Source organism: Clupea harengus, chromosome 2 (assembly GCF_900700415.2).
Source record: "Clupea harengus chromosome 2, Ch_v2.0.2, whole genome shotgun sequence".
Classification (NCBI taxonomy): Eukaryota; Metazoa; Chordata; class Actinopteri; order Clupeiformes; family Clupeidae; genus Clupea; species Clupea harengus.
The window spans coordinates 8,420,135-8,436,018 of NC_045153.1; the positions used below are offsets into that span (position 1 = coordinate 8,420,135).

The 15,884-nt window shown below is 44.9% G+C and overlaps 1 protein-coding gene across 5 annotated transcripts in view; it reads left to right on the top strand.

The window, feature by feature from the left end:
* Positions 1-1,344: 1,344 nt before the first annotated feature.
* The window catches only part of LOC105903004 (myc box-dependent-interacting protein 1), a 20,321-nt gene continuing 5,781 nt past the window's right edge, over positions 1,345-15,884 (top strand). The window contains exons 1-17 of one of the 5 annotated variants that reach the window (XM_031581940.2): positions 1,345-1,438; positions 1,545-1,672; positions 2,917-2,997; positions 3,552-3,606; positions 3,862-3,956; positions 5,391-5,486; positions 5,831-5,947; positions 6,343-6,438; positions 6,778-6,863; positions 7,253-7,328; positions 8,198-8,253; positions 8,939-8,986; positions 11,205-11,271; positions 11,587-11,709; positions 12,974-13,072; positions 14,199-14,222; positions 15,235-15,645. In XM_031581940.2, coding sequence (XP_031437800.1) covers positions 1,592-1,672; positions 2,917-2,997; positions 3,552-3,606; positions 3,862-3,956; positions 5,391-5,486; positions 5,831-5,947; positions 6,343-6,438; positions 6,778-6,863; positions 7,253-7,328; positions 8,198-8,253; positions 8,939-8,986; positions 11,205-11,271; positions 11,587-11,709; positions 12,974-13,072; positions 14,199-14,222; positions 15,235-15,645 — 1,611 coding nt within the window. In that variant the 5' untranslated portion in view covers positions 1,345-1,438; positions 1,545-1,591. Of the gene's footprint in view, positions 1,439-1,544; positions 1,673-2,916; positions 2,998-3,551; positions 3,607-3,861; positions 3,957-5,390; positions 5,487-5,830; positions 5,948-6,342; positions 6,439-6,777; positions 6,864-7,252; positions 7,329-8,197; positions 8,254-8,938; positions 8,987-11,204; positions 11,272-11,586; positions 11,710-12,973; positions 13,073-14,195; positions 14,223-15,234; positions 15,646-15,884 lie in introns of all 5 variants that reach the window. The other 4 variants (XM_031581954.2, XM_031581946.2, XM_031581950.2 and 1 more) reach the window with 4 other exon arrangements.

Sequence of the window (15,884 nt, forward strand, 5' to 3'; positions counted from 1 at the left end):
CTCTCGCTGGATTACAGTTTTTTACGATTGGATAAACACTAAAATCAAAAGTATTACACAATTATCAAAACCTTTACTCAAGGAGCAAAACAACGGCTCAGATTTGCACCACTATAAGCACATGTCAACATCACACCTTTTGCAAAACAATACACACAAGTGATTTACAAAACACTAAACACACTTGAATGCTTTAGACACAGAAGTATATCAAGAGGTCACTTTCTTGCAATTCCAAAATACTGACTGTCAAATTACCACACATATGACCTGTCAAATAAACACAGCCATCAAGTGCGCAAACACATGATTGCTTAATTGTAGACACACCAAACAGGTTTAAGCACTATAGAAATGCAGCAGATGAGTTCATCTGTTCAACCAAAATGGAAGGAGTCAGAAGATGAAGAGTGAGGGTGAGAGGGGGAATCCACAGAGGAGGAGAAGGAGGAAGAGAAAGAGGCGGAGGCCATGCCAGAGGCTGAGGTGGAGGTAGAGGAAGAGGAAGACCTGAAGCAGGAGGAAAACATGCTCAAAGAAGAAGAAGACCAAATTTATCAAATAAACTTGAAAGGAGCACGGGGGCCCATATTCACGCAAGAACAAGATTGAGAGATCATAAACATGGTTTTGGCAAATAATGCTCTCAGGCTCAGAGAAATTCAAGCCAACATTAACGGTGACCATGCCATTTTCAATACAGTAATGTCCATCAGGTCTCTCAGTCAACACTGGCACACATCCTAAGAAGACATCAGGGTAAAATGAAACAACTTTATTTGTACTGTATTTTCAGTTTTTTTCTGATCTTTTTTTAATGGAATTGTAACCTGTACTGGAAACATCATTTTACGTTTGTCTGATATTTGCTGAGCTTACAGTGTTATGCACACTACTGAAGTAGCAACAATGTTTTGTTGTGATTCTCCATGTTGACATGTTGACTGATTTGGGTAGATGGAGAGAATTCAATAATATTTTCATCAGTCTGCAGCATTGGTCTTGTGTAGTGTTTGTTGAATTTATTGTATATTTGCACTTTCTCTGTGTACTTCACTTACACTACTCTAATCACTGAGAAGTAGAATTGCTAAAAGTGTTTTAGGTTTATAACAGTAGTGTGTAAGTGGCACAAACAGAATTCAGTCATATCATATGAAACGTGTGTGTTTCATATGGTAACAAAATATGGTTTTGTTAAATTAGTGTATAGTTAGAGTGTTTCATTTTGCAATGGATCTGAGGTGTTTTGCTCATTGGGTGTGTGGTTGTGCTAATGGTGTGAGGTGTATGAAAAACATAACAAAGCAGTCAAAATTGTGTTTAAGCAATCGAGAAAAACTGTAATATGGATGCTGTTCCTTTAAGAGGGTCTTTGGACTGTCAACGCGCATCTGCGCCGCTGGAAGAGGGCGAGTTCTGCATCCCCCTTGAACAGGTACGTCTGTGTCATTACATATCCTTCGAAAAATACGCGATCTTGTTCCAGTGTGTCAAAATTACTAACTGATCACAGTGGCATATTTCCCCTGCCTCCTTCACAGATGTACGTTTCTCTGTGAACAGCGCGTTAATCGAAAAGGAAGACAAAATGGCTGAATTGGGCAAAGGACTCACTGCGGGGAAAGTCGCCAGTAATGTGCAGAAAAAATTAACGCGAGCACAGGAGAAGGTAAGAGAAGAAACGGTTCACTCAATGCGTGTTCATTCTAGGAAAAGAAAATAACGCTAATCACCACGTACTCTTTGTGTCACTGGGGTTAAATTGGTGCTATTCTTGATGGATGCTGATAAGCTATCCGTCTTTGATGGATGCTGGTAAGCGATCCGTCGGTCCTCGCTCAAACCTGTCACGACTGCATCGCTGTTTATCTCGTCTGTTTCACAAGGCCTGTCTGTAACCTCTTTCAAAATCCTCCACTATCATGTACTGTTTGCAGGCATTACATGTATGCGGTGTGGTTATAAAACAGTAACAGCTAAAACATTAAATGGTAAAAACCGTTTGTAGCTGTTTGTTTTGGACGGGCCTGGAATACTTGGCGAACCCTGAGAATACTCAATTGAACAGAGGGGGCAGTAGCATTCCGAAATCAAATACGGATAGACATAAACGCTACAACAGGGGAAAAAAAACGTTTCACAGATGTGTGAAATACTTCAATATTACATCCAAACCTGGCGAAATTTAGAGACAAATATGCCCTAAACTGAATGAGCCATACTAAACATACTGTAATTATTATGACTGCGTGACATCGCTGACATTGTTTTCATGCAGAGAGCTGTATAGGAACATATGTGAAAAGAGATGTTGACCCGCGGAACCTATGTAGCATATAATCTTCCTTCATATGTACGCATGTATGTACAAAGAAGCATTTGCGTTTGATAAGCGTTGGCCAACCACTCCAACACTGTCATTTTGCCTATATTGCAAAAGAGGACACAAGGAATCCATACTATAGGGGCTGATACACAGTCTCCTTGTGTTGTCCCCTCCCCCCCTCCACGTCCCCTCTGCTCCCCCTCTCTGCTCGGTTGTCCTGGTGTCTCAGTGTCTCTCCTTAGGGTCCTCAGATACACCAAGATCACAGCAGAGACCATCGCCAGCAGCCCACAGTCATCAGTCAAGTGTGCACTCTGTAGAGAGGACAGCCCACAGTCATCAGTGAAGTGTACACTCTGTAGAGAGGACAGCCCACAGTCATCAGTGAAGTGTGCACTCTGTAGAGAGGACAGCCCACAGTCATCAGTGAAGTGTGCACTCTGTAGAGAGGACAGTCATCAGTGAAGTGTACACTCTGTAGAGAGGACAGTCCACAGCAGGGTCCATCTGGTTGTGCCACAGAATGATTCACACACAATCTCAAAACTCTCTCTTTCTCTCTTTCTGTGTGTGTGTGTTGAATCCAGGTGATGCAAAAGCTTGGAAAAGCAGATGAGACAAAGGACTTGGCATTCGAGGAAGGCGTCATCAACTTCCACAAACAGCATGTGAGAAACTGGAACTCATTCCTCTTCTTACCCCACAGAACCCCCGGAGATAGCTGACTTTACAACAGCTCTGGAACAGATGTACTATACGTTAGCTCCCTCATCTGGTGGTCCTTTACCCCCCCCCCCCCCCCCCCCTCTATTATATACTGGTCCTGAGGTATTATAAACTGGTGTGGATTATATGCTGGTGTAGATTATATACTGGTGTGGATTTATATACTGGTGTGGGTTTATATACTGGTGTGGATAATATACTGGTGTGGGTTTATATACTGGTGTGGATTATATACTGGTGTGGGTTTATATACTGGTGTGGGTTTATATACTGGTGTGGATTATATACTGGTGTGGGTTTATATACTGGTGTGGGTTTATATACTGGTGTCAATTATATACTGGTGTGGATTTATGTACCTTAATGTTGTGTACCAATGTTTTTGTAAAACGTTAAGAGACACTGTTATCAGGAGACCCAACCCTGCTCTCATGCTGGTTATGTGCTCGTGTCTTCTGTCCATCTCTCATGCTGGTTCTGTGCTCGTGTCTCCTAGGCGGAAGGCTCCAAACTGCAGAGAGACCTGAGGGCCTACCTGGCTGCAGTGAAATGTAGGAACATACTGCGAGAAAGTGTGTGTGTGTGTGTGTGTGTGTGTGTGTGTGTGTGTGTGTGTGTGTGTGTGTGTGCGCGCGCGTACTATGTGTGTGTGTGTGCGCGCGCGCGTGCGTGTGTATGTGCGTGTATGTGTGCACATGTGTGGGTGTGTGTGTTTCCGTGTGTGAAAATGAACACTGCTGCCATATAAGTTCCTTTGGGTAAAAGTAGATGGAAAATGGAAGGTGAAGCTGTTTGTTTGTCCGCAGCCATGCACGAGTCCTCCAGGAAAGTACAGGAGTGTTTGGCAGACATGTACGACGACAACTGGGAAGGCAAAGACGAAGTGGACGCTGTCGTAGAGGTCAGTATCAATGTGACACAAGTCAGGTTCTCTTTGTGTGTGTGTGTGTGTGTGTGTGTGTGTGTGTGTGTGTGTGTGTGTGTGTGTGTCTGTGTGTGTGTGTGTGTGTGTGTGTGTGTGTGTGTGTGTCTGTGTGTCTGTGTGTGTCTGTGTGTGTGTGTTTTTTTTGCTACGTACAGGTGAGCAAGTTGTGAGATGTCAGGTCAATTATTTTGTTGTTTTATTTATTTACTTTTCAGTGTTTATGTTACTGTGCGTCTATTCTAATTTTTTAATTTTTTGACTCATTGTGTTGTATTAGCCCATGTGTTTTCAAACTTTAGGGTAAAGTCCATCAGTAACTTGTATGTTCACATTTCGGATTGTTCACATGCATGCTGTGTGTGTGTGTGTGTGTGTGTGTGTGGTGTGTGTGTGTGTGTGTGTGTGTGTGTGTGTGTGTGTGTGTGTGGCTTTATCCCTAAGTGACTCACCAAAGGAAGAGGTCGCTCTCAGTTCAGTGTTAAAGGAGCTGGGTCTCGCTGAGGTAAAAGTAGAGCTTAGTGCAGATACCGTAGCCTAGCTGGGATAGCAGCCATAGTGTCCAAGATGGAGTCCAGAACGGATACAGCCCAGATCTTATCTGGATTCTTTCTTAGAACCACAGCCTGTTCCAGACCTAGTTGGAACCAGGTGCAATTTACTTAGCATTTAAAAGTATTAAAGGTTATGTAGCAGACACACTTTACATTTCAATTAATTTAATTAACATGTACTAACTTAGTAGTTAACATTAATAAAGTTGCAAATAACATTTCTACATGTAAGATAATTTTTGAATTTACTGGTGATTATAGTTTGTTGGTTGGTAATGCTACAACCAAAGCTTAATGTGAAGTGTTGACCGCATTTGGTAGCTGTAGCACACCTATCATAGCTCCTTTAGCTTAGCTGATATAGTTCTGTCAGTAGTGAAAGATGTAGACTCTACATTGTAGAGCTTCATTGTTAGCTGTCTATGTAGCATATTTGGCAACATAGTTTGTTTGGCAAAGATGGTATAGCTCATTGGTGTAGCCATGTGCAGATGCTGGCGTGGTTGTGTCAGTAGTGATAGTGATGCTGGCGTGGTTGTGTCAGTAGTGATAGTAGTGATGCTGGTGTGGTTGTGTCAGTAGTGATAGTGATAGTAGTGATGCTGGTGTGGTTGTGTCAGTAGTGATAGTGATGCTGGTGTGGTTGTGTCAGTAGTGATAGTAGTGATGCTGGTGTGGTTGTGTCAGTAGTGATAGTGATAGTAGTGATGCTGGTGTGGTTGTGTCAGTAGTGATAGTGATGCTGGTGTGGTTGTGTCAGTACGGGCATACGGGCACACATGCGCTAACTCACACACACACACCCATTCATTCATTCATGAGTGAAGTTTAACCCTCTCCACGCTTTTCTCCATTGCAGGACTCTGATCTCCTGTGGACGGACTTCCATCAGAAGCTAGTGGACCACGCCCTAATCTCCATGGACACATATCTGGGCCAGTTCCCCGACATCAGGGTACGGGGGTTAATATATACTAATATTAATATATATACTTTTGGGTGTGTTTTTGGTGTTTTTATTTATGAATATTTATTTTTAGTTATTTATTTATTTATTTATTATTGTAATTTAGTTACTCTTTAGTTTACTTTAGTTGCTGTTGTGACTTGAATTGTTTAATATTAGAATTGAGTATTTTGGGGATTTGTCGTCTAACAAGTTCCTTTCTCTTTTATTTTACTTTACAGTTTATTTCGAGACTATAATCCCATTGGATCACTTCAGTCATTTATTAACTCCTCCCATCCATATACGACTCCTCCTCCTAACTCTTCCTCTTCCTCTTCCTCTCCTCTCAGTCCCGCATTGCCAAGCGTGACAGGAAGCTGGTGGACTTCGACAGCGCCCGACACACGTACGCCTCCACGCAGAAAGGGGACAAGAAGAAAAAGGACGGCGGGATCAAGATCGCCAAGGTAACGCAGGCAGGCGGGCAGGCGGGCAGGGCTAAACCCAGTGTGCCAGCTGGCGTGAGGGATCAGACAAACGGCATTAGTGCCCCAGGGTGAAGGAGTGAAAGAGAAGGTGTCATCTGGCTAACCTGATCTGCCTGGGCCGATGAAAGGCCCATTAACTCTCACTGGAGGGCTCAGAGGGGAGCCTGTTGTCAAGGCTCTCAGGTTAAAGAGAACATTAGATTGAAACAAGTCTGGTCTTCTTTCAGTGGAGGATAAGACTGACACACCATTGCTGAATTTCCATGCTTCCTTTTGATAAGCATCATTAGAAATCAGTCCTGCATGCATGTAGATGATTTTATGGTTTTGATGTGTTGACCTCTGACCTCCGACCTCTGATGTGTTGACCTCAGCCTGCAGTCTCCCTGCTGGAGAGGGCAGCTCCACAGTGGGCCCAGGGCATCCTGTCAGCGCATAACGTCGCCCAAACAAACCTGTCAAGGAGTCAGGTAACCTGCTGCAAATGAACACACACACACACAGACACACACACACATACACACACACACACGCAGAGAGAGAAAGAGAGAGAGAGAGAGAGAGAGAGAGAGAGAGAGAGAGATACACACAAATATAACTCATAAATATAAATATACTCAGCCACACAAGTCCAGTTAGATGTGCAGTGGTATAACTCAAGCCATGGCACTTTGTTCAGGTGTTGGTCAATGGGATTATCAAGTTAGTTCACATTTGTTGTGGGTGATCCCCCTGAGCTCCTGAGCAGGTGGTGTATTGCTCATCTTAATCATTTTGACGGAGTTGTGATGTTCTGTCTGTTGGTTCAGGCTGAGGAAGAGCTAGAGAGGGCTCAGAAGGTCTTTGATGACATCAATGTGGACCTGCAAGAAGAGCTGCCATCTCTCTGGAACAGGTGAATGTCTCTCCTCCTCCTTTATTCCAGCCCAATAACCTTAATTGGTTAATTGGACAGTCCTCATTATGGGCATATAGAGCCAATTATGTGCTGGTGTACTTTTCACTGTTTGCCTGGAATATGGATTAATCTCTGTGCATCTCTTCTTTCATGTCTTGTGTTTTCTCTCCTGTGTTTTCTCCTCTCCTCTTCTCCTTTGTCTCTTTGTTACATCTCCAACATCTCTTGCTTCCCCTTTTCCCATCCACTGTTCTTTTATTTTCTATTCTTTCATTCCTCTCCCCTCCTCCTCTCCTCTCCTCTCCTCCTCTCCCCTCCTCACCTCTCCTCTCTTCCCCTCTCCTCTCTACTCCTCTCCTCCCCTCCCCTCCCCTCTCCCCTGTCAGTCGTGTTGGGTTCTATGTGAACACGTTCCAGAGTGTGGCAGGGCTGGAGGAGAAGTTCCACAGGGAGATGGGCAAGGTGAGAACACTGTTAGATTCACGTTTCATTACGTTTCTTTGCACTAAATTGAAGTACTAATCTACGTTTAAAGAGGCATTGCAGTTTTTGCCTTAGTTCGATTTGTCTCATTGATGTGAAAACTGTTTTTAGAGACCGTACCAAAGTCCTCACGAAGACAGGGGTCTGGAGTGTGCTATGGCTCACCTGAAATGAACCTGATCTGTGTATTGGGCGTGAAGGCTAGCCAATCTAAAACCAAGAAGGCAATGCTATTTATGACTGCTGATGGATCCAAAGTTAATCACTGTTAAGAAACCGGAAGGGTTATGAGAAATTATTTATTAACATTTATTAGTTATTTATTAACAAAAGCTGACAGTCTTAAAAATAGTGACTAGAAGACAGCTGTCGTGGCAATTAATGCTGCAGATTCCTCCTCATCCAAGCATCTTGCATCATTTATGGCCAAATAAACAAAAAGATGAAGAGAAAACAGACAGAGGGCGGCTTTCCATTTTTCCTCCCTTACGTTGCGTCGTTGCCTAGCGACATTGGTAAATAGAAGCTGCACATTGTTGCACGTGTTGATGACATAAACAGACCATGGTTCACAACGAAAGGATGCAATGTGATATTAAACCAGCAGGGGGAGGGGGGGAGTACCCGCACTCAATTTCTGACCAGCAAAACTGACCAAGTGTGAAAGCAACCTAATTCTCTGTCCCTGAGGGCTGAGGCAAGGCAGGCTTGTCAGCTTTCTCTCACACCACAACCCTTCAGTTCAGTCAGCTATGAAATAAACACCCTGTGATGGAAAAAACAAACACCTATACTTCAGGCCAAAATTGAATTTCTCTCTCTCTCTCTCTCTTTCCTTTTATCTCAAGCTGAATCAATGTCTGTTTGTTAACCTGGTAAAGGTTGAAAACCAGGACTTGACCAGGTATGTCGCAATTTGTTTTTCCCCATCAAACTTTTTGGTATTATATATAAAATAGGGATTGGATTGGATTCACTAGAGGATCCTCTACTAACACCAGTATTAATACTGAATGTGTAGACCAGTACTGAGAGATAACCTCAATCCTTTTGTGTTGTATTCAAATGTTGGTATGTGACTAATGTCAATGTATTGGTTTGTGTGTGGGGGATGTGTGTGTGTGTGTGGGGGGGAGGGGGGGTGTTGAGAGAGAGCGAGAGCATGTGTCGTATTGGTCGCTGTCGCTGTGTGTGTGTGAGAGAGAAAGAGAGAGAGAGTGTGTGTGTGTGTGTGTGAGAGACAGAGAGATTGAGAAAGAGAGAGAGTGTGTGTGTGTGTTAGTGTGTGTGTGTGAGAAAGAGAGAGTGTGTGTGTTTGTGCGTGCATGTGTGTGTGTGAGAGAGAGAGTGTGTGTGTGTGTGTGAGAGAGAGAGAGAGAGAAAGAGTGTGTGTGTGTATGTGTGTGCGTGTGTGAGAGAGAGAGAGAGAGAGAGAGAGAGAGAGAAAGACGGTGTGTGTGTGTGTGTGTGTGTGTGAGAGAGAGAGAGAGAGAAAGAGTGTGTGTGTGTATGTGTGTGCGTGTGTGTGGTAAGCTCAATTCTGATGGTTCACAAACACACATAAATTAACCAGCACACCGCTCCCACAGACAAACAGGGGTCCGCGGGGCAAGGACAACGCCGGCAGGTGCCAGGAGGTAACCGCCCTGCAGGGCTGTCTGTGTGTCTCTCTCTGACTCACGCTTGTACCTACCTGCCTACCGCCCCTCACAGGGTCAGCTATGCTAGTGCTCTTCGCCTGAGTTAGCCATGCTAGTCTTCCCTACCTGGGTTAGCGTCACCAGTGTTCCTTATGTTAGCCATGCTAGTCTTCCCTACCTGGGTTAGCTTCTCCAGTGTTCCTTATGTTAGCCACTGTAACTATGCTAGTGTTCCTCTGCTGAATTAGCATTGTAGTCCTCCTCCTCCTAGCAATGCTAGCCACACTTCTCCCATGACTTATTCTTGTTACCTCACTTTGATTTGAGAAAGCAATGTTATTCTTTCTCACCTGAGTTAGCTGTGCTAGGGGCTCTTCACCTGGAGCTAAGTTAGCCATGCTAGTGCTTATTACTTGATAGACTGTTAGCTGCCCAAGTCCAAGTGCTCCTGTTACATCTATATGCTAATTCAAGACCACTTTTGTCCTAGTGGTACACCCCTCTTGAACCGTTATTTTTTTCCGTACACCTCATATAGTTGTACTATAGGTATCAGTGTTGTGCTTCTCACGTGCATGACCAACCGTTCTCTGTGTTGGGGTTATGTCCTTGGTACGGTATGCTATCTGGTCATGCATCTTGCCAACTGTTAATGTCTTTCAATTGTTTCCCATCAGGCTTTGTTTGTCGCCATGTCTCGATGTTAGTCATGCTCGTCAACTTGGGTAAAGTTAGCGAAGCCAGGCAAGCCAGGACTGTGCTTCTCAGCTAGTCTTCTTGATGTATCTATTTGGTATTGTAGATTTATAATGTGCATAACGTTGACTATGAGGCTTTGTAGCGTGCCTCTGTGACTAGACAAGTCAAGTGCATTCTTCCTCAGTCAAAATCATAGTATTTAGACCCTTGCCTTGGATAAAGTTCAGAGCAGCTTTGTATGTTTTTCACTCCACTCCACAACTAATGTTCACCTATCTGAAAATGTAAGTAAATATTCACAGAAAACCCACAAATTCGATGAGCTTTTAGGGGTTTAGAGTGCTTACAGTGCATGTAATGCCTCTATGTGAATTTATATGTTTTATTTTACAATTATCAGTTGAAATATATTCATGGAACCTGTGTGTGTCTAAACTCTGTAGTTGTGTCACTCCTTCAGATAAACAGGATTGTGTGTGGCAAACTAACCTAGCAGCTCTGAACTGGGCTTCAAAAAGTCTTTGTTTTCAAAACGTTTTTGTTTCTTTACGATCATTTTGTTTGCAGCTGCTTTTACTAAGCTACTAACAAATGTAGACAGACAGCAATAACAAGATGACATCTGACTCACATTCACATTCACGTCCAGATCTGTCCGTCCAGACCTGTGGTCCTAGGTCATTTAACCTTTGACCTTCCATCACCAGGCTCAGCTAGCATAATCGTGTAGGAGGTTAGCTGGCAAGCACGAAGCTAGTGTCAACTGTGTGGCAAGGAGACAGATCTTGTAGGAGGTTAGCTGGGAAGTGCCGCGCTTGTGTCAGCTATGTCAAGAAGACAGAAGTCTACCATATAGCAGCTACCTCTGTTCTTGAGTTAGCTGCTGTTTTAGGTCCTGTCCACACTAACCCTTACATTTCAAAACGCGAAATCATTTCAGGAGACTTAGTGGACGTAGAACATTTGAAAAACGGTACGAAATCAATAGTGTTGGCGGAGAATGTTTTTACATCAAATCTGCGTTTTCAGATTTACCCAGCTTGGTGTGGATGTAGCCTCAGTTGCTTGTTTGTTTAATTTGTTTGTTTGTTTGTTTGTTTGTTTGTTTGTCTGCAAAGGTGAGGGAGTATCCACTAGTTCATGTCAGGGACAGAACATGTTGTTTGTGAACGAGGGTCTGTCCTGTGTGTCTACTCTGCAGTGTGCATGTAGCCTAAAGACTGTGTTTGTGTGTGTGTGTGTGTGTGTGTGTGTGTGTGTATGTATGCGTGTCTGCAAGGACACCAGGAGTGATGCTTTTTCTTCCTGAGTAATGCTTTCGTGCATGTCTGTCTGTTGACTCCTTGGTGTAGTGATCTGCACTCAGGCGGATGCTCAGTGGCGAGGGAATAGGCCAGACCTGGGGAAACCAGCATGAGTTCTCCCAGGTCACTGTTTGTTAGGGTCAACATGAATCTCCAGCTAATGTCCTCAATCCCAACCCCCTCCCTTCTGTCTCCCTGTGCCCCATGTACAGTGGACCAGACGGGGCTAATCACACCCTGAGCGTCGGACCTCCTCCCATACCCAAGTCTCCATCTAAGGTACGTCCAGGGGTTCGTTCTGAGGAAGAATTGTTTATCTCATGGATTCAGACTGTATATTCATTCATCTTTGTGTGTCCAGGTACTGGGGACCCTGTGTGGGGGTCCAGGTACTTGGCTCTGTAAAGCGCCGTCAGAAAATGTTATTGTTTTGGTGCTATATAAATAAAATTGAATTGAATTGAACTGGACTGGACTGGACTGGACTGGACTGGACTGGACTGGACTGGACTGGACTGGACTGGACTGGACTGAACTGAACTGAATGGAATGGAATGGAATTTAATTGAATGGAATGTACCTTTGTCTCTGCAGCTGAGGCCCGCCCTGCCCCCGCCACCTAAAGTCACTCCGTCCATGGAGATGAAGACGGAGAACATCCTCAACCTGTTTGACGAGGCCTCCAATCCAAACATCAGCGTGACCTCTCCAACTCAGGTCAGCACCCCCCCACCTCTACCCATCCCGACCTACGGTGTAACCCCCCCCACCCCTGTGCGCCCCTCAACTATCCCGCAACATCCCCTGGGTCACTTTCAAGTCTAGAGTTCCAGACAAACAGTATATACTGTACTGCCCCCAAAAATGGTTCGGCATTATTATATCTAGGACAACCCTTAAAGGTTCTATCTAGTACCCTTTCAGTAAAGTATTGAGTGAAACTATTTTGGAATATTTTGGACAATCAGCTTCACACCCCTTTGTTGTGGAAAAAAACTAAAAACAAAACAGCTGTACATATTATAGGGTTCTACATGGAACATGTCAAGGTTCTTTTGGGATTAGCTGTAGAACAGGCTATCCAAAGGTGCTATCCAAAAGCACTAATAACAGCCTTATAAAACAGCATGTGGACAAAGGTTAAATCCAAAAGCCACAGCTTAGCAAAATATCTCTTTGGGTCATAAAAAAATACTACAGACGGTAGTATTTCATGTTGTAGGGTTCTAGGTTCTATTATATGAAGGTGTAGGTCCATAGACTTAACAGTGACCGTGTTCTACCACCCAAAGATGTGTTTTATTTTACCTTTGTTCTTCCATGGTGAAGTTTTTGGTGAGTGAAGTAGGCACCCCAATGACTGGTGTGTGTCTGTGTTTCAGTTGCACCCCAACTCAAAAGTAAGAGATGAAGACATGAGATGAGACTTTTGCTGCTAACTAATTCAGCCGAGTATGTCGTCAAGTAGTTTAGCCAATCGAACCAGAGATTCCAAGCTGACCAGAAGACAGGAACGGATTCTCAGTCTTGGTCAATTAATAATGCAAGACTCTTTAGTATGTAAAAAAGATTCTGCACGATAAATCCGGGCAGTTGTATTTATGTAAAGTAGTGCACTCTGCACACACAGGTGTAGTTCAGTGTTCCTATTTAAACATTAGCACAGAAGGTAACAAAGAAGAAATAAGACATCTAGATGAATTGGGAAAAAAATAAAAATGTAAGAAATCTATATGGAAAAAAGGAAATTTGTATTAATGGACTAAAATGCTAGAAGACAGGTCTGATTCAGTAAAGAACAGAGAGGATTTAGGGTAGTGAGGGGCTTAAGGTTAAGCAGTAGACATTTGAAAGCAGCTAGGTGGGTCTGCATCATGGTTGAAACACACACACACACTCGTGGTGCCTGCGTTGTCCTCAGTGGTCGTAGTCCCTCTCTCTCCCCTGTGTGAGTGTGTTTGGTGTCTCCCTCTGGTGGCAGTTTGATACTCCTGGTGCCGGCAACCTGCTGGACATGGACCAGGACTCACTCATTGATATCAGGCCAGGAGGCTCAGCCACTACCGCCGCCGCCGCCCAGGTGTGTGTGTGTGTGTGAGAGAGAGAGAGAGAGAGAGACAGAGAAAGAGACAGGGAGCCAGTGTGTGTGTGTGTGGGTGTGAGAGAGAGAGAGAGAGAGAGAGACAGAGAAAGAGACAGGGACTCAGTGTGTATGAGAGAGTGAGAGAGACAGAGAAAGAGACAGGGACCCAGTGTGGGTGTGTGTGTGTGTGTGTGTGTGTGTGTGTGTGTGTGTGTGTGTGTGTGTGTGTGTGTGTGTGTGTGTGTGTGTGTGTGTGTGTGTGTGTGTGTGTGTGTGTGTGTGTGTGTGTGTGTGTGTGTGTGTAAGCAGATGTTCACACCATCTGCTGGGGAATGAATGGCATGCCAGAGGTTTTGAGCAGGAGGCTCCATTAGTGTCAGCAGGAGGCATATCGTGAGGGGAAGCATAACCAGGAGGTAGCTCATGACTCCCACAGAGAGAGATGCTCATACTCCCTCAAACACCAGCGGACTCTGGAGCGGATACGGCTCAGACCTGTCTCAGATCCGTCTCAGATCCATCTCAGATCCAGCTAAGATATGGCTCGTATAATGCTCATATAATGCTCATATAATGCTCGTATATGGCTCATATAATGCTCAAATAATGCTCGTATATGGCTCAGTTTGGGCTCATGTGTTGCTTAGATTGGGCTCATATATGGCTCATATACGGCTCAGATTGGGCTCATGTGTTGCTCAGATTGGGCTCATAAGCTCATATATGGCTCAGATTGGGCTCATGTGTTGCTTAGATTGGGCTCATATGCTCATATATGGCTCAGATTGGGCTCATGTGTTGCTTAGATTGGGCTCATATGCTCATATATGGCTCAGATTGGGCTCATGTGTTGCTTAGATTGGGCTTATATGCTCATATATGGCTCAGATTGGGCTCATGTGTTGCTTAGATTGGGCTCATATGCTCATATATGGCTCAGATTGGGCTCATGTGTTGCTCAGATCGGTCTCGGATCAGGGCCGGATCTTCTCCAGGGTCAGTTGTGATCTGGGTCGTTAACATGCTCTGTCTGGTGCCGTTCTATCTCACAACTCGTCATTTGCTCGTTCATTTCTCCCTCCTCTCTTCCTCTCTTCCTCTCTTCCTCTCTTCTCTATGGCAGGAAGAAAACTGGGACACTTGGGAGGTAAGAGTTTCTTTCTGCACATCATTTTTTGCGGTAACTTTTTTTCAATGGCTCATCAGTGTCAGGGATGTCAGTCCTAATCTCGACTCCTGTGAAAGCTTACAGCCTCACAGTAGTATCAGTATTTACTAGGAGTCATCCGGTGGCAGTGGAATATTAACGAGCAATGTCAGCGTTATTGTCGTCAAACACACAATGCAGGTGCTACTCTTTAGTTTTATATTCAGTTTCTCTGGTGTGTGAGTGTTTTTGGTTGGATATCTGTCTCGTCATGCACAGTTCCTCAGATGTCTCCGCGTATGTTGTGTCATATGTAACATATTGTGATATTATGTTTCTCTAGTGTGTGGGTGTATTTGGTTGGATATCTGTATCTCCGATGACTCCGCGTTATGTTATGTTCTGGAATCTCAGAAAGGCTTAGGGGGGAGGAGGGGGTGATGGAGAGTACATGGTAATGGGTCATCCCATGGTTGAATCCAAACACCACACTGATATACATTAATGGTATGGTGTGTAACGCCACACTGATATAGCAACATGAAGTTCTCACTTAATCAGACTATACACACTCTAACATTACAGTTTTTTCCAATCATTTTCACACTTGTTTCAATACCATGTACACTTTTTAACTTTTTTTTTGTTGCTAAAATCATCATCTAATATAATCAGACTGAAAACACTTGAAAATACTTTATTTCATCTCTTTGTTTTCTAAAATCAAAATGAATCATCGCATAATAGCAAGCCTAATTTCAGCTTAAATTTGTATTTTATTTTCTAATATCAAAACAGGACAGACCTAGAGCATAATAATAATGAAATGATCTGCCACATGATGTCATGGCTCACTTGTTTCTTGCACCCTTCCTTCTCTTAATCTGGCCCTGGCTATACCACACCCTCTCCGGCTTCTGCGCGCCCCTTTTGCCCCCCAAAACCGCCCCCATTCGTTGCCCCTCTCCTTGCCCAACCCCCCTATCCCCACACCCCCACTTCCCCCCCGTAGCAAGGGGAGTCCCAGCAGCCCGCTGCGGCTGCGGCTGCGACTGCGACTGTGGATCCCACTAACCCCAACTGGGGTGACGACCCCACCAAGCCCAAATGGGACGACGACGACGACAGTGCGACCCAGCCAAAGTGGGACCACGACCCCACCAAACCAAAATGGGACGACGACCCCACCAAACCCAAATGGGACGACGACCCCACCAAACCCAAATGGGAAGATGATGAACCTGCCCTCGACAAGGGCGATGATGAAGCTGCTGCTTCTGCTGCTGCTGCTGCTGATGCTGATGCTGATGCCGCTACCGGTAACGCCGCCACCAGCGGCGAAGAAGGTGCCATCGACGAACGTGGCACCAGCGAAGCCACTGATGACAGCACCGCTCAGCCTGTGCAAGAAGACGGGGAACAGGTAACCGTCGGCGATGGACCGGCGGCTGCGGTTGCGGCGCCTCCGTCTCATTGGTGGACAAAGGGCCAGAGGCTCTGGGCATGCTCAGTTAACCGCATGGCAACATCTGGCTGGCCGCCCGTCGGCCCCCGGGATGCTTGGCATGGAACCGCGGCAGAGACGTCGGACGCTGGGCACTACTTCTTTCCTGGGGGGGGGGGGGGCGGGGGCGTTCGCTCTTAAAGAAAGGCTCTTGAACT